Genomic DNA, 23,481 nt, shown 5'->3' on the forward strand with positions numbered 1-23,481 from the left:
TTCAGTAGTTGCAGCATGTGGTCTCAGTAGTTGGGGCACGCAGGCCCTAGAGTGCAGGCTCAGTAGTTGTGGCGCACGGGATTAGTTGCTCCATGGCATGTGGAATCTTCCCGGACCAGGGATCAAACCTGGTGTCCCCTGCATTGGCAGGCGGATTCTTAACCACCGTGCCACCAGGGAAGTCCTGATATATGGAAATTTGAATGTCATAGTACATAAAGGAAAGCACTTTTGTAAGGTGGTGGGGAGCCTTGCTTGTAAATGAGGCAAAAGGAATAATTGAGAGAAAAACAAGTAAATAGAGTAGGCAGAAGTATAAGGGCGTTTCTCATCTGGTTTCAAAAACCCAATTAGCTATTGCTTAGTTTCTTCCTCAAGTTTTATGTGGTAGTCTTCTTTGAACCATATATTTGAAACCCATACTGCTTGAAAAATAGATTAGTCTAAATGAAATTTTTGAAATTCTTATTGTTATATACATATTCATTAGGGAGCAATGTTCCCTTTAACTTTTTTTTTTTTTTTTTTGGTGGTACACGGACCTCTCACTGTTGTGGCCTCTCCCGTTGCGGAGCACAGGCTCCGGATGTGCAGGCTCAGTGGCCATGGCTCCGCGGCATGTGGGATCTTCCCCAACTGGGGCACGAACCCGTGTCCCCTGCATCGGCAGGCGGACTCTCAACCACTGTGCCACCAGGGAAGCCGCCCTTTAACTTTCTTTAGTTGCAAGCAGATGAACATGCTGCATAAGCAGCAAACTACAAAGATGGAACTTATATGGATGTTTTAATACTGTAACCAAATAAAGCTTTCAGTGGTTATTTGACACATTTAATGATATGCATAATTGTTACTGTGCTGCATGGTAATTAAGCTTAAATATAAATGACTGTGTTTATTATCAGTTTTCTATAGCCAGACATCACATTTTTGGGACCAGCTTGAAGGAGGAAAAAATATGGCAGGCCAAGAAGCTTTTGCAAATATTTCTGGTTTAGAGATTTCAGTATTAGAGAGATTAGATGTTTGGGGACGGGATTGCTCGTATCTTTAGTGTTCCTAGTTCTGGAGGCCACAGACTTTCCTTTTCCCTTCCACTACTCAAGACCAAATACTTGGGGGAGAAATTGGGAAGATTCAGCCATTGCTTTACGTTCTCCAAATAGTTTTTTCTGCCTAGTAATTAAAGCTTGGGATGCAGAGGTCCCAGTCATTGATAGTCAGTGCACAGAGGACAGTTTCCTTCCCTGCTTAAGCCAACCCAGTTCCAGGTCTCAAGTTCTAAGCTGTCACGGGCCCTAGTATATATTTAAGTTGTCTGTTAACCCGGGCCTCTGAGAATTTCTGAACCTGTCTTTTTCATGTTTTCCCAATCTAGGCTGTCTACCGCAAAAAGGAATATCTAATATCTATGAAACAAAATGAAATAAAAGCAAATTTAACATCATTATGAAACCAGATGAAAGTATGATAGCTTTTTTCCTGCCAGACCTACCTTCCACTCCACCTATACCCTTCCAGCCTCAAATGAGATGCATATTTTTGCCCCTGGAAAAGTGTGTCAAGTCAAAGATTCTAAAACTTGGAAGAAACTATAACTGGGAATCATTCCTATTCCTGCTATAACTTTCTAGGGATGATTTCTAGTCTCTACAACTTGGCTGTGTGTAATGAAGCATTTGTTGGTCAAATGTTTCTACATCTATGGTACTAAATTTTTGTACTGTCTAAAAGCATGAAGTAATGTTGGGAACATGTCCTGATACTACTTTTAGAATCTTCTATTTGCCAGTTCAGTATTGGTTGATAGTAGTCTTTGTATCAGCTGTTACTCAGCAATAAAACTACCTAATGTTTGATGTTGCTTTGCCTTTTATAGAGTACTTTTACATGCATTACTTCATAATTCACTCATAAATCATCTTTGTTAGGGAGGTGCTATTTTCAGGAAGGAAAGTTCTGAGTTCAGAGAAGTTAAGTGACTCAAAGAGCTATAAAGAGGCTTGAATCCATATCTTTCTATTTATTTATATTTTACATATTTCACAGATACCATCTGCCAAATCATTTAATGTAAAAACTGCACTATTAATGATTAAAACACATATAATAAAATTTAAATTAAATAACTTAGGTTATAAGTGTGGCAGATATTTAAATAAAGTTTACAGCATACAGATTTTTGAAAATGGATCAATTATGTCTTGTGACAAATGAAAAATTGCCATCATAGATGGGAAATTAAATGATATGTTAGATAGGCAACTGAGGGAAGAAAATTTGCCTTTGAGTGCTGTTTATGTAATATGTTAGTATATCTATACCATAAATGATAAAGTAGAAAAACTATACTATATCTTTATGAAATACCCATGTATTTTATCTATTAGGTCAGTATTATATCTCTCATCAAAGATTTTTTTTTTTTAATTTCTCTTTCTGGTAGTTCATTGTTAGTGTATAGAAACGCAACTGATTTTTGTGTACTGATTTTGTATCCTGCAACTTTACTGAGCTAATCAAAGATTTTAATATCAAATCCATAATATTTTGAGAGGAAATGACTAATTTCTCCCATTTTTAAAAAATTTCTTTTCAGATATTTCAATCAAGGGAAGAAATAGCTCTTCTCCTAAGATGGAATCTGTTGTTTGGGAATGTGGTTGATCAACTTGATCTGTTGGCCAAGTGGTGCCCTATGTAATAAAATGAAAAGAAGAGGCAAGATGATGTCATTTTCCCATATTGTGAAACCAAAAACAAATGCCTTTTGTGAGACCAAGTTAACAAACCTCTGACGGTGCAAAGAGTATTTCTGTTTGAAGAACTTAACAGAAAGATAGAAGAAGTACTTTCAAGCTGAGACCTGCAAGTGTATAAAGATCTAAAATACATATTGAGTAGGCCTGATCATCTGAGTCTCATTCAGTCGAGGAAGCATGGCTATGAGCTGGATCGTCTTCCTTCTGTGGCCCTTGACTATGTTTGTGGGGCATATAGGTGGGCACAGTTTGTTTTCTTGTGAACCTATTACCTTGAGGATGTGCCAAGATTTGCCTTATAATACTACCTTCATGCCTAATCTTCTGAATCATTATGACCAACAGACAGCAGCTTTAGCAATGGAGGTAAGACTTAATCTATTATCTAACATGTCGTAGAAAATGATTCTTGTATTGCCCTGTTAAACCAATCTAATGAATGTGTCTGATAGACAACAGGAAAATATTGTTGTTTTCAACTACATCTCGTACATTAAAAAGTTATGTATTTAGGTTCAAACTCTAATGGATTGAATATTTCATGTTTGGGGAATGTTACTCATCTTAGTTTTCAGACATTATTCTTTTATAAAGAAATTTGAAACACTGGAACTTGGGAGATAATAGCCATTCAGAAGTTTAAAATTGTCCAAGTTATGATATGATTACATCTTTTCTGTTTTTGATAATAAAACTTTACAGAACAGACTATATTAATAGTACTCATAATTCAGTTACTAAATATTGAAGGTAACATGACTTTGAAAATGGGTTCTTTTGTTCAGCCTTAAGGCTGGTGGTTTACAGTATGAATTTTCTTAAATACTTAAAATGATTTCCTGGTCTTACCGTGCCCCCTCTGCATGTGGGATCTTAGTTCCCCAACCAGGGATTAAACCCGTGTCCCCTGCATTGGAAGGCGGATTCTTAACCACTGGACCGACCACCAGGGAAGTCCCTCCCCGTAACTTTTTATTATGGAAAATTTCAGTTATATATTGATAGAAATGTATGGAGTGATATAATGAGCACCATATACCCATCATCCAGCTTCAAAAATTATCAACACATAGCTAGTCTTGTTTCATTTATGACTGCACACCCACCTGGGTTACTTTAAAGCAAATCCCAAACACCATAATTTCATCCATAAATATTTCCATATATATCTCTGTAAAGTAAGGACTCTTTCAAAATATGTGAACATCATACCTGTATCATCAAATACACAATTAATGTTTACATTACTCTTAGCATGTCACAGTTTGTTTTTATAGCTGACTTTTCAAAAAGAGTTCGCGCAGTGCATTCGGTTGGTGCCTCAGTTGATAGTTTCTCCTTCCCTAACCCCTGTCCCTTTTTTCCTGTAGTCTGTTTGCCCTATGTCTCATAGTTTTTAGTTTGCAGATGGCATCCCTGTGATGTTACTTACCACGTTCCTCTGTCTCTGTTTTTGTTTTTGTTTTGAAAGAATACTTCGTAGGCACATGTCTGCTTGTTACTCTTTGTAATTTTAGCAGCCATCGATCATTTCTTAGGTCAATAATTCTATTTGGGGTTTGCAAAATGGTGATATTCTAGTTCTGTCATTCTTCATTTCTCAGCCAGGCTACTTTATAAACAGAAACTTCCTCTTTTTGACTATTGGACTATTAAGTTACTCTTGTGTTCAGTTTTCATAAGAAAGACAGGATAAATACTTGATTGTTTTCCTTTGTTTATTAGTTTTTAGAATCATAAATTGATTCACAAGAATCTTTCAAAAGTGACTAATGAGGTCTTTTTTTTCTTTTGAAGTATCATTATGAACTCATGGATTTTTACCATATTTGATGTGTTTCAGTCCATTGCAGTTATTATTTTATTAGGGCTCAAATTGTTCTGTCTTTGGTAGTGGGAGCCGCTTCAAGGTAGCTCCTAAGTCTATTTGAGACTACCCTAGTGGTTTCTAATAGCTTCCTTGCTTTCTGGTATGATCCAAGCTCATTTCATAAAATTCTGCCTTAGACCTTGAATTATCAGTTTTTTTAGGGAGCACTGGTTCCTTTTAGTTGGAAAGGATTTTCATGGACTGCTATCTAGGTGTTACATTTATTGATACTAGGTTAGTCATTTTTAGGCCTTTTCATAGACAGAGCTAGGAAATACTTTTTTTAAAAAGAAAGTACATCATGAGTTTATACTGATACTTGCAATTAAATTATATTGCAGAGTTTTTACTTAACGGTTTAAAATTTTATTTTTGTTTCTTCTCTTATACTGAAACCTTATTATATAAAGACATTATATAATTTCAGAATAATAGCAATATTATTACTAACAATGTAATTACTGAAAGCAGTTTTAGATTTCTTTCTACTTCTTTTAGTCCTTAGGGATGTATTTCATCAAGGATGTACAGTCAAATTACTGTGTTTTAAGTTACTTCTGTACTTCTCTGTTTGGTTTAATTCAATACACAATTGAGGTTTGTGTTTCATTTTGATTTTAAACAATGACTTAAAAATTTTTTTTGCTTAAGTTTGTTTTATAATTATGTTTCAGAACTTTATATGTAGGACAAGGTGCAATCAGAGAAGTCTAGTTTCAGGCCCTCTCCCCTCTACCTTATTCTTTCCTTCCCTAGGGGGTAGTCATTTTCTTAAAGTTTTTTTGTTTATCCTTCCATTAAAAATTATAAATATAATATAACAATTATATAAAATGTTTATACAGTGTCTATATTTATATATTCTTTCACTTTCCTTTGATATAGTGTCATACTGTTTGTTTTCTCTACCTTGCTTTTTTTACTTAACAATATACCCTGGATATTTCATAGTAGTGTTTATAGATATTCCTCAAAAAGATTTCTTTAATTATGGCAAAATATACATAACATAAAATTTACCATTCCAATCTTTTTTGGGTTTTTTTGGCTGCACCGTGCGGCCTGCGGGATCTTAGTTCCCTGACCAGGGATTGAACCCCCTGCCCTTGGCAGTGAAAACACAGAGTCCTAACCACTGGACTGCCAGGGAATTCCCCCATCCCAACGAGTTTTTTTTTTTTTGTGGTACGCGGGCCTCTCACTGTTGCGGCCTCTCCCGTTGCGTAGCACAGGCTCTGGACGCGCAGGCTCAACAGCCGTGGTTCACGGGCCCAGCCGCTCCGCGGCATGTGGGATCTTCCCGGACCGGGGCACGAACCCGTGTCCCCTGCATCAGCAGGCAGACTCTCAAACACTGCGCCATGAGGGAAGCCCCCAACAATTTTTAAGTGTGCAGTTCAGTGGCATTAAGTACAGTTGCCTTGGTATGTCATCACACTACCCTTCTCCAGCACTTTTTCAGCTTCCAAAACGAAAATTCTGTATCCATTAAACAATAATTTCCCATTCTCCCATTCCCCAGTCCCTGGCAACCACCATTCTTTCTTTCTTTTTTTCTTTCTCTCTGAATTTGACTACTCCAGGGAACTCCCCAGGGGTCCAGTGGTTAGGACTTCGCGCTTTCACTGCTGCGAGCCCAAGTTCAGTCCCTGGTCGCAGAACTAAGATCCCACAGGCTGGGCCGCTTGGACAAAAACAAAAAAAAATTGACTACTCCAGTACCTCATTTAAGTGGAATCATACAATATTTGTCCTTTTGTGATTGGCTTATTTCACTTAGCATAGTGTCTTCAAGATTCATCCATGTTGTAGCATGTGTCAGCCTTCCTTTTTAAGGCTAAATAATATTTCATTGTATGTGTATACAAAACATTTAGTTTAACCATTAATTCATCAGACAGTTGGGTTGCTTCCACTTTTTTGGCTGTTGTGAATATAGCTGCTATGAATATGGATGTATAAATATCTGTTTCTCTGCTTTAAACTTTTTCTGGGTATACACCCAGAAGTGAAATTTCAGGATAATATGATCATTCTGTGTTTAATTTTTTGAGGAACCACCACAGTTTTGCATAGCAGCTGCTCCATTTTACATTTCTACCAACAGTGCACGAGGGTTCCAATATCTCTATATCCTTACCAGTGCTAGTTATTTTCTGGGTTTTTTGTTTGTTTGTTTGTTTGTTTTGTTTTGGAATAATAGCCATTCTAATGGGTACGAGATTGTTCTCATTTTTTTTTTTTTTTTTTTTTTTTTTTTTTGTGGTACGCGGGCCTCTCACTGCTGTGGCCTCTCCCGTTGCGGAGCACAGGCTCCGGACGCGCAGGCTCAGCAGCCATGGCTCACGGGCCCAGCCGCTCCGCGGCATATGGGATCCTCCCAGACCGGGGCACGAACCCGCATCCCCTGCATCGGCAGGCGGACTCTCAACCACTGCGCCACCAGGGAGGCCCTGTTCTCATTTTTTTTAATAAATTTATTTTATTTTTGGCTGCATTGGGTCTTCGTTGCTGCACAGAGTCTTTCTTTACTTGTGGCAAGCAGGGGCTATTCTTCATTGTGGTACGCGGGCTTCTTATTGCAGTGGCTTCTCTTGTTGCAGAGCACGGGGTCTAGGTGTGTGGGCTCAGTAGTTGTGGCTCGCGGGCTCTAGAGCATAGGCTCAGTTAGTGTGGTGCATGGGCTTAGTTACTTCACGGGAATCGAACTCGTGTCCCCTGCATTGGCAGGTGTATTCTTAACCACTGCGCCACCAGGGGAGCCCCTGTCCTCATTTTTTAAATTCAGTTCTTACTGAAGGACATTTGCTTTTGAAAGCAGAGCTTGCTGTTGATGTCCTTATTCATCTTTGTAGGGCCAGCAGCTAACATAGTGCCTGACACGTAATAATTGCTAAAGAAATGTTTGAGTGAGTTAATGAACTTTATAAACTGTGTCTTCCGTAAGAGGTGGTGGTAGTCATGGTTGTGGTTATAGTGCTGTACCTAAGCACTTAATCTCTTGGAGTTGTAATTGATAAATAGTGATGGGCTTTTTGGCGGTGGTAATGGTAATCCTCATACCAATACCAAAGATACCACTTTCCTGTGAACACTAGTATTTTACTTTGCCCTTTTTTGGCAGGGGGTGGGGGGAGTGGAGATCAAAATGACTTGAAGCTTTCAACATTGTGTTTACACTTATAAGTGGGGTAATTAAGAAAAAAATAAAGCAAACCAACTCTCTCATCTCTAGACCTCTCATGTTCTTTCTGCCTTAATAGTCTCATCTCCATCTTTGCCTGTCATATTCTAATGGTTGTACTTGATGCATTAATAAATAGGAAAAAAAGGAGTGGATAACAAAACATTTCGTATGGTATCATCCTGTTTTTGTTGAAGAAAAAAAAGCATGTTCATGTAGAGTAAGTGATCTGGAGAGATTTTTGCCAAGGCCAACAGTGATTGTTCCTGAATTAGTACAATTTATTTGTTTTCTATGTTTTTTATTTAATGTTTGTATCAGTATTTTCTGATTTTTCTGTAAGAAACACATTGTGTTTTCAAAATAGTAAAATTAGTACAGAAACTTTATTTTTAAAAATCTCAGCTGTCGGGCTTCCCCGGTGGTGCAGTGGTTGAGAGTCCGCCTGCCGATGCAGGGGACACGAGTTCGTGCCCCGGTCCGGGAGGATCCCACATGCCGCGGAGCGGCTGGGCCCGTGAGCCATGGCCACTGAACCTGCACGTCCAGAGCCTGTGCTCCGCAACGGGAGAGGCCACAACAGTGAGAGGCCCGTGTACCACAAAAAAAAAAAAAAAAAAAAAAATCTCAGCTGTCCTTTTTTGTCTAGCTCCCAGTTGCAGCGTCTAAGACAGTATTTATTAAGTGTATTTTGATTGAATGACTGAAACTTAAGGAAGAACTTGGTAAATGCCATAAGTAGGCATAAAGTGCTAAGAGGATTCAAAAGAGAGAAGGATCATATGTGGAAGAGATAGCTGCAGATCATATTTGAATTGACCTTGAAAGGCAGGTGGATTTTTCGTTTGTTTTTAAGAGAATAATATACCCCTTTGTACCAATAATTAACATTTTGTGGATAGGCTTCTTAGGAAATGAAATTTCTTTGATTATGTTTATTCTTGAAATTCATTGCTTATATCTTTAGAATATATGGATTATCCAGCAGATTTACCTCTCTTATTATCTTTTGTTTAGGTTAATATTAATAAGGTGGTTTTCCCTAAGCAAACAACAATCTAGTGAATTGGATTGAGAAGCCTGTTGTGTGACAGGGAAACCAACCAGGAATTAAGAAACTTCTAAATTGAAAAAGTACACACAAGTAGTGGAGAGTTAATTGCATTTAGTTATTTCTGACTGTAGGAAAAAAATAGCTTTTAAAATTTTAATTGATTTTCTTGTGTGACAAATCACTTTAAAGGAATGCCTTAAAATACTTATTTTAAATTAAATTACTAAGTGTGATGGAATTTGGTTTGTGAAGTTTTATCTTTTTTTTTTTTTTTTTTTTTTTTTTTGCGGTACGCGGGCCTCTCGCTGTTGTGGCCTCTCCCGTTGCGGAGCACAGGCTCCGGACGCGCAGGCTCAGCGGCCATGGCTCACGGGCCCAGCCACTCCGCAGCATGTGGGATCTTCCCGGACTGGGGCATGAACCTGCGTCCCCTGCATCGGCAGGCCGACTCCCAACCACTGCGCCACCAGGGAAGCCCGTGAAGTTTTATCTTTTGAGACAGACCATAATTTACAACTGTTCATGATATTTGAAAAAAGTTTACTTCCTGAAGAAAAGTCAAATTTTATGGGCTGCTCTGGAAACTCCCCTTTGACTTAAGAAGATAAATATACGCCGGTGATAATATTATCTTTCTGCAAACCAACTCACTGAAAGAGTATTGGAAAGTATTTAATATGCTGTCATAAGACATTTAAAAAAAGTAAGATTTGTAAAAGAAAAGCAAATCTGTGGGATTAAAGGTATTTTATTGCAAACCTAGAATTTTAAAATATGTATATATAGAGTATAATTCTTAAAGTTTTAGACCTTTTCTCATTAGGAATTTTATTGTTACAAAAAGTTTTTAAAAGGTCTTATTTTTAATCACTTAAAATTATTCTAAAAAGTTGTTTTTTAATAATTTCTCACTCTAATTTGGATCTGAAATAGAATGAATACCAGTTTTGAATTTTCAGTGCCATTCCACATTTGGTTTCACATTTAGTGAATTTAGTCATAATATTCCCAAACCTAGTAGGATACAGTTTCTATGGTTATCAGACCCTTTGTAGAGTGACAAAGATTGGAATTCTGATTCTCTTGAGTCAAATTTTGGCCTTTGACTCTGTCCCCTTTTCACACTCCTTGCTAAGCTTAGGCTGTTGCTATGCTTGAGGGCTTGTCAGCTAGAAGGTTCCTATGGTAACAGGAATGGAAATTTCAAAGAAGAAAGAGAATGAGAGCACAAAGGCTTGGTTGATTTGAATTTGAACAAAGAATAGAAGGTTCCATGTCTTACACCTTTGTTGAAGAAAGCAGAAATTTAATTTTAGAAAGTTACTTTTCAGTTTGTAAACTTTGTATACCCTGGTCTTAATTTAGTGAATAAAAGTATTACTGCTTAGGGAAGTACTCAGTAAGAATCTTTGAAAAATTTAATCAGCTAAAGTTCCTTTTTTCTCCTTTATAGAGCTTTGATAGTATTCCTTATCTTAACATATTCTCAACTCTGCAGTATTCAGCCTAGCTCATTTAATTTTGATTTTGCTGAGGTTAAAAATTGTTAGGGTTAAAATCAAGGCAGTTTGCTTATTTGAAAAATATTAATTTTTTTTGTTTTTATGTAACAGCTTTATTGAGGTATAATTTGTATACAATAAATTGCACCCATTTAAAGTGTTCAATTTGATGAGTTTTGACAGATGTATACATCCATGAAACCATCACCACTATCAAGATATAAAACATTTCCATCACCTCAAAAGCTTCCTTGTGTCCTTTTGTAGTCCACCGCCCTGAGTTGGCTCCCTGTTCCAAGCAACCACTGATCTGCTTTCTGTCATTATGGATTAGTTTTCATTTTCTGAGTTTTATATAAATGTAATTAATATAGTATCTACTTTTTTATGTCTGGTTTCTTTCACCCAGCATAGTGATCTAGAGATTCATGCGTGTTTTGTTTTGCTTTTTAAAAACACCATTCTAATTGACAATTGACTTTCCCACTTGGGAGTTGAGAATGGGAAATCAGCAGGGTTCCTCATGCCCATCAAATAGGCCTTCTGCAGCTTTATTAATTTGCAACTCTTTCCTAATCTCCTTTTAAAATGTCATTTACTGGGTTCTGTACTCTATTTTTAAATTTAATTTAATCTTTAAAAAATTTTTAAATTTTTTGGCTGCATTTGGTCTTTGTTGCTGCATGCGGGCTTCCTCTAGTTGCGGTGAGCGGGGGCTACTCTTTGTTGTGGTGCACGGGCTTCTCATTGCGGTGGCTTCTCTTTGTTGCAGAGCACGGGCTCTAGGCGCGTGGGATTCAGGAGTTGTGACACTGAGGCTCCGTAGTTGTGGCTTTCGGGCTCTAGAGCACAGGCTCAGTGGCACACGGGCTTAGTTGCTCCGCGGCATGTGGGATCTTCCCGGACCAGGGCTCGAACCCGTGTCCCCTACATTGGCAGACGGATTCTTAACCACTGCACCACCAACTAAGTCCCTATTCTTATTTGTATGTATTAAGACCATTTTACAGAGGAGAAACCTGAAATGTACAGAGGTTACATAGAACACATTGGTTAAGCTCAAGGCTCTGGATAAGAATGCAGAGGTTTAACTCTTGGGACTATCTTTGTAGTTATGTGATCTTGGGCAAGCTACTTAACTTTCTGTGTCTCATTGGTTTTCACATGTATTATAAAATGGGATGACTAATGCTAGTACCTACCTTATGGGATTGTTGAGAAGATTAAATAAGATGTGTGAGGCACTTACAACACTGCCTAGCCTGTAGTAAGTGTCAGTAAATGCTAGCTGAGATACAGCACAAGGTACTTATAGCTAACAAGTGGCAGAAGCATAAACTTATAGCTTTAGACTCAGTGCAAGCAGCACAAAATAGTCAAGTCAAGTTTATAATTCATGATAGGGCTCACAAATGGAGGTTTTACTAACATAGTAACATCACGATATTGGATTAGTTGATATTGTATGCATTGCTAAGGACCAGGCAGGTTTGAGACTTACTTAAGGCATACATATGCATATATGTATGATGTATGTACATACATCAAAATAGTGCAGAGAGATTCTTTGTACTGTACCTAGTTTTCCCCCAGTCTTCCTATCATATATAACAATTATACAGTATCAAAACCTGGAAGTTAACATTGGTACAATCTATAGCCCTTATCATATTTCACCAGTTTTTACATGTAGTCATTTTTGTGTCTGTGAATGCACATGTACATGTGTGTATATTGTCTTTGCAGTTTTATCACACATACAAATTCATGTAGCCATCACTTTGGTTAAGATACAGAACTGTTTTAGCGCCACCGAGGAACTCCCTTGTGCTTCCTTTCTCCCTCCCCGCTTTCCTATTTCCAAGTAACCACTAGTTCTCTAGCCCTATAATTTTGTCAGTTCAAGAATTTATATAAATAGATCATACAGTGTATATAATCTTTTGAGACTGGCTTCTCTTCATTTAGCATAATACCCTTGAGATCCATCCAAGTTGTTGCATGTATCAGTAGTCATTGTTTTTAATTGCTTAGTAGTATTCCATTATATAGATGTTCTGAAATTTGTTTAATCATCCATTGACGGATACTGAGTTGTTTCCAGCTCTTTGCTATTACAAATAAAGCTGCTGTGAATATTCCTGTACAGGTTTTTGTGCAGACATAAGTTTTCCTTTTGGGGGGATAAATGCCCAGGAGTGTGATTGCTGGATCTTATGATAAGCATATGTTTGGATTTTTAAGAAACTGCTCAGCTATTTTCCATAGCGGGTATACCATTGTACATTCCCACCAGCAATGTATGAGAGATCTACTTTCTCAGCATTCTTACCACCATTTGCTATTTTCACTATTTTTTATTCAGCTTTTATAATATGATGTGGTATCTCATGTGGTTTTAATTTGTATTTCCCTCATGGCTAATGATATTGAACATCTTTTCATGTGCCATTCATATATTCTCTTTGATAAAATGTTCATGTCTTTAGTTCATTTTTCAATTGATTTATTTTTTACTTTTGAGTGTTCTTTATAAATTCTAGATACAAATCCTTTGTTTGATATATCATTTGTAAATAGTTTATCCTGGTCTATAGCCTGCCTTTTCATCCTTTCAACAAGGTCTTTAGGAAAGCAGAAGTCTTAAATTTTAATGAAGTCCTATTTACTAATTTCTTTTCCCTCCTATGGACTGTGCTTTTGGTGTCATTTCTAAGAACTCTTCAGCCTGGGTCTGGAAGATTCTCTCTCTCTTTTAAGTTTTATAGCTTTATGTCTTAGTTTAAATCCATGATCAATTTTGAGTTAATTTGTGTAAAGTAAGTTTCATTTTTTTGGCTGTGAACATCCACTAGCTTTAGCACTATTTGTTGAACAGACTATCTATCCTTCCACCATTGAATTGCTTTTGCTTCTTTGTGAAAAATGAGTTGGTTATTCTTGTGTGAATTTATATCTGTGTTCTCTATTCTGTCCTGTTTTATCTTTGTGTCTGTTTTACCACCAATACCACAGTGTCTTGATTACTGTTAGCTATATAGTAAGTCTTAAAATTGGAGAGCATGATTTTTCCCACTTTCTTTTTCAAAATTGTTTCAGTTATTCTACTTCTTTTGTTTTTTTAATATAAATTTTAGAATAAGCTTGTCTTTAGCTACTAAAAGCATGCTGGCTTTTGACAGAAATTTCATTAAGTCTAGGGATCATTTGGGGGAAGATTGACACCCTTACATGTTGAATCTCCAGTCCATGAACAGTGTTGTTATGGATTGACTTGAGTCCCCCTAATAAGCCCTAATCCCCAGTACCTCAGAATGTGACCTTGTTTGGAAATAGGGTCTGGAGTAGTGGAGTACTGAGGTACTTCTATTCCAGTATGACTGGTGTCCTTATAAAAGGGAATTTTGGACACAGGCACACATAGAGGGAAGATATGTGAAGAGGCACAGGGGGAATGCTGTGTGAAGATCGGATTTATGCTGCCACAAGCCAAGGAACTACTAGAAGCTAGGAGAGATACCTGGAACAGATCCTTCCCTAGCACCTTTAGAGGGAGCATGGCTCTGCCAACACCTTGATCTCAGACTTTTAGCTTCCAGAAATGTGAGACAATGAATTTCTGTTGTTTAAGCCACACAGTTTGTGGGACTTTGTTGCAGCAGCCCTAGCAAACCAGTATAACTGTATATCTGTCCATTTATTTGTATCTTCCTTGATTTCATCAGCATTTTATAGTTTTCAGCATACAAGCCCTATACAGGTCTTGTTGGACATATACCCAGGTGTTTCTTTTTTTAAAAATAAATGTGATTATAAATATATTGTTTTAACTTAGGTTCTACATGCTCATTATATATAAAAATGCAATTGTATATAGAAATACAATTCTTACGTATGTTTTTCTTGTATTCTGCAACCTTGTTGAACTTATTAATTCTAGGACGAATACATTTTTTCTTCTTCTTTTTTTTTTTTTTTTACTAATTTAAAAGTGTTTTTTGAGATTCCTTGGGATGTTCTATGTAGACAGTAATGTCATCTGCAAATAGGGACAGTTTTCTTTTTCCAATCTCTACACTTTTTATTTCCTTTTCTTGTTTTATTGTGCTGATAGGACTTCCAGTACTATGCTGAGTAAGAGTAGTGAGAGCAGGCATTCTTCCCTTGTTTCCAATCTTAAAGGTAGGAATCCAGTGTTTCACCACAAAGTATGATGTTAACTGTAGGGTTTTTGTATATGTACTATATCAAGTTGAGGCAGTTACTTTCTGTATGTACTTTGCTGGAAACTTGAAAATCATGAATGCTTTTTCTGCACCATTTGGTATGATCATGTGATTTTTTTCTTTGTTATTTAATTAGCCTGTTGATTTGGTGGATTACATTGACTGATTTTTGAATATGGACCCAGCTTTGGATTTCTGGAACAAACCCTACTAGGTTGTGCTATATAATGCTTTTAATATATTTTTGGCCTTGATTTGCTACTATTTTGTTAAGCATTTTTGCATTTTGTTCACTGGAGGTATTGGTCTGTAGTTTTCTTCCTTTGTATTATCTTTGGCTTTAATATTAAGTAATCCTGACTTCATACAATTTGTTGGGATTAGTTCTCTGCTGTTTTCTGGAAGAGATTGTGTAGAATTGGTATTCTTTTAAAATTGTTAGTTAGATTTTACCAGTGAAACCATCTGGCCTGGATATCTTTTTTAGGAAGTTTTAAACTACAGATTCAATTTCTTGAATAGTTAGAAGACTATTCATATTATCAGTTTCATCTTGGGTGAGTTTTGGTAGTCTGGCTTCTGAGGAATTGGTCCACTTCATCTAAATTGTCTAGTTTACGTGCATAGAGTTGTTTGTAATATTCCTTATTTTATTTTTAATGTTGGCAGTCTCTAGTGATATCCTCTTTCATTCTTGATATTGGTAAGTTGTGTTCCTTTCTCTCATTCTTTTTTAAATCATTGTTACTAGAAGCCTATCAACTTTACTGATATTTTCAAAGAACCAGCTCTTGGGTTGAGTGATTTTTTTTTTTTCCTATTGCCCTTCTTTGTTTTCAGTGTCATTGATTTCTCTTCTTTATTATTTCCTTCCCTTTTCTTACTTTTGGTTTATTTTGCTCTTTTTGGTTATTATGAATAATGCTACTCTGATATGAACATTCATATACAAATTTTTGCTTGAACATGATTTTAAATTATTTTGGATATATTCCTAGGAGTGGAATTGCTGTATCATGTGGTAATTTTTTTTTTTTTTTTTTTTTTTGCGGTACGCGGGCTTCTCACTGCTGTGGCCTCTCCCGTTGCGGAGCACAGGCTCCGGACGCGCAGGCTCAGCGGCCATGGCTCACGGGCCCAGCCGCTCCGCGGCATGTGGGATCCTCCCAGACCGGGGCACGAACCCACATCCCCTGCATCGGCAGGCGGACTCGCAACCACTGCGCCACCAGGGAAGCCCTCATGTGGTAATTTTATGTTTAACTTCTTGAGGAATCGCCAAACTGTTTTCTCAAGTGGTTGCATTATTTTACATTCCCATCAGCAAATGTATGGGGGTTCTGATTTCTTACCAACACTTGGTATTTTCTGTTTTTTAGATAGGGTTGTGGGTGTGATGTTGTATCTCATTGTGGTTTTGATCTGCATTTCCTAATGACTAATGACATTGATCATCTTTTCATGTGCTTATTTGGTCATTGCATGACTCCTTTGGAGAAATGTTTGTTCAATGTTTTTGCCCATCTAAAAAATTGGGTTTTTTTTTTGTTGAGTTACAGGAATTCTTTATGTATTCTGGACACTAGACCCTTATCAGATATATGATTTGCAAATATTTTTCACTGTGTGGATTGTCTTGTTCACCCTCCTTCTGACAGTGTCCTTTAATACACAAGAGCTTTTAATTTTGATGAAGTCCAATTTATTTTTTCTTTTGTGCTTGTGTTTTTGGTGTTTAAGAAACCATTGACAAATCCAAGGTCATGAAGATTTACCCTTATGCTTTCTTCTACAGGTTTCATAGATTTTGCTCTTACATTTAGGCCTTTGATCCATTTTGAGTTAATTTGGATGTGACGTGAGGCAGTCAGCCAATTTTATTCTTATGCATGTGAATACTCAGTTGTCTCAGCACCATTTGTTGAAGAGACTATTTTCCCCCCATTGAGTGGTCTTGGTACCTTTGTGAAAATTAATTGACACACGTTTGAAGGTATATTTCTGGATTCCCAGTTGTATTCCATTGGTCTGTATGTCTAGCATTATGCTAGTACCATACTGTTTTGGTTACTATATCTTTGTAATAAGTTTTAAAATGGGAACGTTTTGTTCTTTATTTTCAAGGTTGTTTTGGCTGTTCGGAGTTTCTTGCATTCCATATGAATTTCAGGATCAGCGTCTCCATTTTGGCAAAAAAAGGCCACTGGGAGTTTTGAAGGGATTACATTGAATCCGTAGATCAGTTTATGGAGTATTGCCATTTTAACATTAAGTCTTCCAATCCATGAATATGGGAAGTTCTTATGTTTAGTAGGTCTTCTTTGATTTCTTTCAACAGTATGTTGTAGTTTTCTGTTTTGCATCACATTGGTTAAATTTATTCCTAGGTATTTATTCTTTTTAATGCTCTTATAAATGGAATTATTTTTAAATTTCCTCTTCTTTTGGCTTTTTTTGAAGTTTATTTTTAATATATTTACTACAGTTCTATTTCTATCAACTGTAGAAATACAGTTGATTTTTTTTTTCTATATCGACTTTGTATCCAGTGACTCTAAATTTATTTATTTGATGGTTTATAGATTACTTTAGATTTTCTTTGTAACAACCATGTTTTGTTAGTCTGGTTCAATTAGGAGACAGAACCACTCAGTGATTTAAACAAGGGAAGTGTAATATGAAGAATTAATAAACTATTAAAGAAGAATAATTATAAGATATATAGAGAGCTCTACAGGATTCTCTAGGGCTGAGGGACAATCTTAGAAGGGGCCCCCACCCCAAGGCTAAGACCTTAGTTGTACAGGATATACTTACAGCTCACTAGGTAGCAGAGAACATCACAGGGTTGCTTGGGCCAGAGCTGGTCCACAGTTACCAGGCAAGCAGGATGCAACCCTTCAGGGTATAGGCAAGTATTGGGTAAATAGAGAGAGTCAGGGCACTGCTGCAGGCAGGAGGCCTTGAGCCTACAGTGTCTATTTTGGGAGGGCTACAGGAAGGTGTTTACTAGGCTGGGCTGGGACTGTGAGGTTGCTGAAGGATCGTTCTAGGCACATGGGCATAGATTTCCTCACATTTACACTGCTGACTATGCAGCAGCCCCAACCAACAAGAGAAGCCCCCTTCATCCTGCAGTATTTCTCCAACACTCTATTGAGAAAGTTTAAAATCATGCTCAGTGTAAAGAAGAAATGATGAAAGGAATCCCATCCATTATCACAGAGCATGTGTTGAAGGGTGAGTTTGGAACTGAGAGATACAAATTTGGTAACTGGAGCACATGTCATCTGTGAATAATGACAGTTTCTTTCCAGTTCATATACCTTTTATTTCTTCTTTCTTTCTTTTTTTTTTTCCCTGACAAAGCAAGAGACTTTATTAGGAATGGGCTCCCGGGTGGAGAACAGCAGGGTAAGGGAACCCAGGAAAACTGCTCTCTGTATTTCTTTCCTTCTAATCCTTTACCTTTTATTTCTTCTTGATGCCCTAGTGAGGACTTCCAATACAGTGTTTAATAGGGTGGTGGTAACAGGTACTTTTGCCTCATCTTTGATCTCAGGGGACGCTTTCAGTCATTTACTACAAAGTATGAGGTTTGCTGTGGTTTGATGTATATGCTTTCTATAGGATTGAGGAAATTCCCTTCTTAGTCTGTTAAGAGTTTTCATAATAAATGGGTGTTGGATTTCATCAAATGCTTTTATTGCCTCTGTTGAATAGATTGTGTGATTTCCTGCCCTTTTTCTGTGAATGCCATTAATTGCATTAACTGATTTTTCAAATGTTAACCAGCATTGTATCCTTGGAACAAAACTTTATTTGATGTGATATATTATTCTTTTTTATATTGTTCTGGATTAATTTACTAATTTGGGATATGATTTTTACATCTATGGTCATGAAATGTGATTTTCCTTTCTTATATAGTCCCTGTTGGGTTTTGTTATAAAAATTATGCTGGTTGGGCTTCCCTGGTGGCACAGTGGTTGAGAGTCTGCCTGCCGATGCAGGGGACGCAGGTTCATGTCCCGGTCCTGGAAGATCCCACATGCCGCGGAGCGGCTGGGCCCATGAGCCATGGCCGCTGAGCCTGTGTGTCCGGAGCCTGTGCTCCGCAACGGGAGATGCCACAACAGTGAGAAGCCCGCGTACCACACACACACACACACACACACAAAATTATGCTGGTTTTGTGAGGTGTGAGGTGAGTTGAGAAAGTTTCCTTTTTGGGGGAAGAGTTTGTATATGATTGCTATAACTTCTTCCTTAAACGTTTGATAAATTTTTTCTAGTGAAACCATCTTGGCTTGGAGTTTTTTGGGGGGGATAGTTTCTAATGGTGGCTTAAATTTCTTCATAAATGTTGATAGAGAACTAGATTTTATATTTCTACTTTTATGATTTTTGGTAAATTGTGATATTTTTCCAAGGAATTAGTTCATTTCATCCTAACATGTAGAATTTATTATTTATAGTATCCTCATTATATTTCTAGTAATTTTCTGTCCTTCATTCCTGATATTGGTAATTTGTGGGTTTTTTCCTCTTTTACTTGCTATTGCCTTTTTTCTACTTTCTCTAGGTTTGATTGGCCATTCTTTTTCCAGCTTCTTGAGATGGAGCTTACCATTGATTGTTTTTCAGGCTTTCTTATTTTCTGACATATGCATATCAGGTTATAAATTTCCTCTGAATATAGCTTTTGCTGACATTTTTTTTTTTTTTTTTTTTGTGGTACGTGGGCCTCTCACTGTTGTGGCCTCTCCCGCTGTGGAGCACAGGCTCCGGACGTGCAGGCTCAGCGGCCATGGCTCATGGGCCCAGCCGCTCCGTGGCATGTGGGATCCTCCCAGACTGGGGCACGAACCTGCGTCCCCCTCATCGGCAGGCGGACACTCAACCACTGCGCCACCAGGGAAGCCCACCCCCATTATTTTTTGTTTATACAGAGAATATATTTTCCCACATATTCACTTCTTTTGTTGCTTTTAATTCCTTTTGAATTTTCATCTTAGATTATTTTTCTTTTGTCTTCTAGTGCAGGTTTGCTAGTGACTAGTTTTCTCAGTTTTTTGTCTGTCTGAAAATGTCTTTACTTTGCCTTCACTTATAAAGGGTATTTTTGCTGGCCATAGAGTTATGGTGAGCAGTTGTTTTCTCTCAGCTCTTTAAGTAGTCATTCTGTTGTTTTATAGTATTCGAAAGTACAACAACAGTTGTTCTGTTGAAGGTAAGGTGTCTTTTTTTCCACTGGCTGCTTTTAAGATGTTTTTCTTTGGTTTTCAGCAATTTAAATGAGATATGCTTAGGTGTGTTTTTTTTAATTATATTTATTCTTCTGGGGATTTGCAGACCTTTTTGAATCTGTGGGTTGTCTTTAATCAGTTTTGACAAATCCTTGACCATCGTCTTTTTATATATTGCCTCTGCTCATTCCCTCTTTTGAGGGTCCAGTTATGCATATTTTAGATTTTTTTCATGTGTTTTACACGTCTGTTATGCTCTTTTCTGTATTTTTCAGTATTTTTTGATCTGTGTGCTTCTGTGTGGATATTTCCTATTGCCTTGTTTTCTGTTCTGCCAGTTCTATCTTCTGACATATCTAATAAGTTCTTAATTTCAGCATTTATGTATTTCACTTATAGAATTTCTCTTTGGTTCCTCTTATGATAGATTCCAATTTTCTGCAATTCTTCATCTTTTATTTTCTTGAACGTATTTCTTATATACAGTCTTGTCTACTAAGTCCAATAGCTGGGATTACCAAAACACTGTAATTTTTTATTTTGTTTTTCAGTCATATGGTCCTGTCTCTTGGAATGCCTAGTATTTTTTATTGAGTAGTAAACATTACAAAATATTGGTGAGGTTCTACATGATGTTATGTTACTACTCCAGAGAAAGCTCACCCTTTCTTCTGCTTAGCAGATAAATGGGGGCTGATCACCTTAATTCAGTGAAGGACTGAGCTGAGTTGAGGCTGGGTTTCATTTTTCATAGGTCTCAGCCTCCCTGTCATTTGCCCCTGCTGCTGAAGTGTAGTCACTCAGGGGCTTCCAGCTGAGAGTGTGGTATGTTCATTTCCCATTTCCCCTGGCAAGACTTGAACCTCTAATTCATGTTTCCTCATACTGATAAAACTTCCAAAATCTCCACTCTGCTTTTCAGAGGCTTTCTTCTTAGCTTCCTAGCCTCCTTCCCTGTGTAGCTTCAGAATTTTCAAATATCTTGAAGGGAAAATTGGCTCTTTGTCAGGCCCAATTCTAGGTACTTCCCCTTTTCACCCATCTGTTACTTTTGTTTCTAATTTTGTCTGTAGTCTTTTTTTTTTTTAATTGGAGCATAGTTGATTAACAATGTTGTGTTAGTTTCAGGTGTATAGCAAAGTGATTCAGTTATACATACACGTGTATTGTCTCTAGTCTTGCAAGACTACCAGAGCTCTGCTGGTTTCTTGGTTCTCTAGCACCAGCCTAGGCAAATCTTGATTCTTAGCCTCTTGCCTTATACCCAGATTCAACAGATACCTCCTTGGAAAAGTGGCTGCATTTATCAGGCCACCACTCCATGCTTCAGAGCTCTCTAGATTCTTGGTCTCTCTAGTTCTTTTCCTTCACTACTTCTCTAATAGCTTTAAATAGGTATTTTAAAAACTTTCTTTCCTGTATTTTGAAGTTGTTCTTGATGGAAACATTGATTTAACACAAATTACCTCTTCATACTTGGAAGTGATAGTCACATATATTTTATTGTTATATATCAGTTATCACATCCATTATAGTTAACTTCTTTGACACCAGTTTCTTTAAGAGACTTGGTTTTCTGACTGTGTTGTGTATAGAAGGACTCTGGAAAATGTTTTATATCAATGTAGAAATAAGTTGATTGAGTCTTAATGGAAAGGCCTGGTGGTGAGAACATCTGTTATCAGTTCAAAATCAGTGACTCTGAAACTGTTATATAAACAAGTGGAAAAAATATTTGGTAGTCAAAAGCCCAGATGCACATCTCTTGGGATAATTGATCTATTCCTATGGTTATAATGATGATTTTAGTATGGTTTTATGTTTGGGGCTACTGTTTTTTCTTTTTGTTTCCTTAATATCAGCTTAACATTGTGAGCTCTGTTTACATCATGTGATTTCAGAGTTGAAAGAACTCCGTTTTTAAAAATAAAATATTTTTAATATAAAAAGAAAAAGAAAATGTAAGACCAAAGTGAGATCTCTTCCCTACCTCCCACCCTCAAAATATGTACTACTGTGTATAACTACTTCTCTTCCTCCCCCACCCTTTCCTTTCACTTCTTGTCCTCTCTCTCCTATTGATACACGTAAATTGAAGAAAATATAGAAATTGAAATACATAAAAAGAAGAAAATTTAAATCTCTTGTAATCCCATCACCAAGCACTAATCACACTTCTGAGCGTTTGACACGTATCTTTTGTGGATTTTTCTATGTAAAATGGATCATATTGTTGTTAATGGTTCTCAGCCAGGCCTTTTCATTAATATCACCTGTAACAATTAAAATATGTATAGATTCTGGGATACACCTCATACTTAACCAAATCAGAATCTTCAGGGATAGGGCTAAGAGGGTTTTGTTGAAAAAAACAAAAACTCCCCTTTAGAAAATTTTAATTGCCTTCAGAAATCTTTTAAAACAGATTAAAAAAAATATTGCCGTATTATATGTAGAAAACTTTAACTTGTATGCAACTCTTTATCTAATAATTTGATTTTAACTTTCTCCTAGCCATTCCACCCTATGGTGAATTTGGATTGTTCTCGGGATTTCCGGCCATTTCTTTGTGCACTCTACGCTCCTATTTGTATGGAATACGGACGTGTCACACTTCCCTGCCGTAGGCTCTGTCAGCGGGCTTACAGTGAGTGTTCGAAGCTCATGGAGATGTTTGGTGTTCCTTGGCCTGAAGATATGGAATGCAGTAGGTGCGAAAATCATAGATTTTCATGGACCATTACTTATGTTGCAGTATATTTAAAATCATTTGTCTTCTAGTTCATCAGTTTTTAAGAACTTTTTTGAAGTGTATATATTAGTCATAATTGTGAACAGCAGTTTCATGGCCTCAGAGCTGTTCACTTCCTTAGGAATTTGGAAGCACTAAATGAAAAAGGTGGGAAAAGAAAAACGTTCTATGAAGAAATTTTTTAAATAATCAAATTAAGAAAAACATAATCAAGATATTGATTGTTGATTTCTCTCCCTTACAGATTTTTTCTGGTTATAAAAGTAATGCCATTTATTTAAAAATTAGAAAATATAGAGAACATAATCATTTGTTACCTCATTATTAAATGTTTAATGATTTTAATGGGACTCAAATATCTTTATGATTTAAATGTGTTAATGACTACAAGTAGTCCTGTCAGTTCCGTTTTTGTCATGTATTAACATACCCAGACCCAGAAAATGTCAGATACTTTTCAAATCACTTCCAATATATAGATTGTAAGCATTTCCTACAGGTTTGAGGATATTTACCAGACAGTGTTATAGATTTGTACGAGAGAACATTATTATTAGTAATAACATATACAGTAGTAATACTATATTTCTTATATAATAATGTTGTGCCTTTTGTATTCTTAATGTTTCAAGGATAAAGAATAATATGAACACTTATATAACTCTTATTACCTAGCTTTGTCCAATCTTAATATTTTGCAATGTTTGCTTCAGATTTTCTTTTTTTTGGCTGCGCTACATGACTTTTGGGATCTTAGTTCCCCAACCAGGGATTGAACCCAGGGCCCTGTCAGTGAGAGCACCGAGTTCTAACCACTGGACTGCCAGGGAAGTCCCCGGATTTCTTTTTTTAAGAAATAAAACAATACAGATAGAGTTGAAG

At 36.9% G+C, this 23,481-nt stretch overlaps 1 protein-coding gene across 3 annotated transcripts in view; it reads left to right on the forward strand.

Annotated features, from left to right (window-relative positions):
• Positions 1-2,939: 2,939 nt before the first annotated feature.
• FZD3 (frizzled class receptor 3) overlaps positions 2,940-23,481 on the forward strand; it is a gene marked incomplete at its 5' end in the record, with an annotated part of 87,081 nt that continues 66,539 nt past the window's right edge. For 2 of the 3 annotated variants that reach the window (XM_079707091.1, XM_079707092.1), the window contains 2 exons: positions 2,940-3,128; positions 22,362-22,558. In XM_079707091.1, coding sequence (XP_079563217.1) covers positions 2,940-3,128; positions 22,362-22,558 — 386 coding nt within the window. The remainder of the gene's footprint in view (positions 3,129-22,361; positions 22,559-23,481) is intronic. The other variant, XM_079707093.1, reaches the window with a different exon arrangement.

Source organism: Hyperoodon ampullatus (assembly GCF_949752795.1).
Source record: "Hyperoodon ampullatus genome assembly, chromosome: 6".
In the NCBI taxonomy this organism is placed as follows: domain Eukaryota; kingdom Metazoa; phylum Chordata; class Mammalia; order Artiodactyla; family Ziphiidae; genus Hyperoodon; species Hyperoodon ampullatus.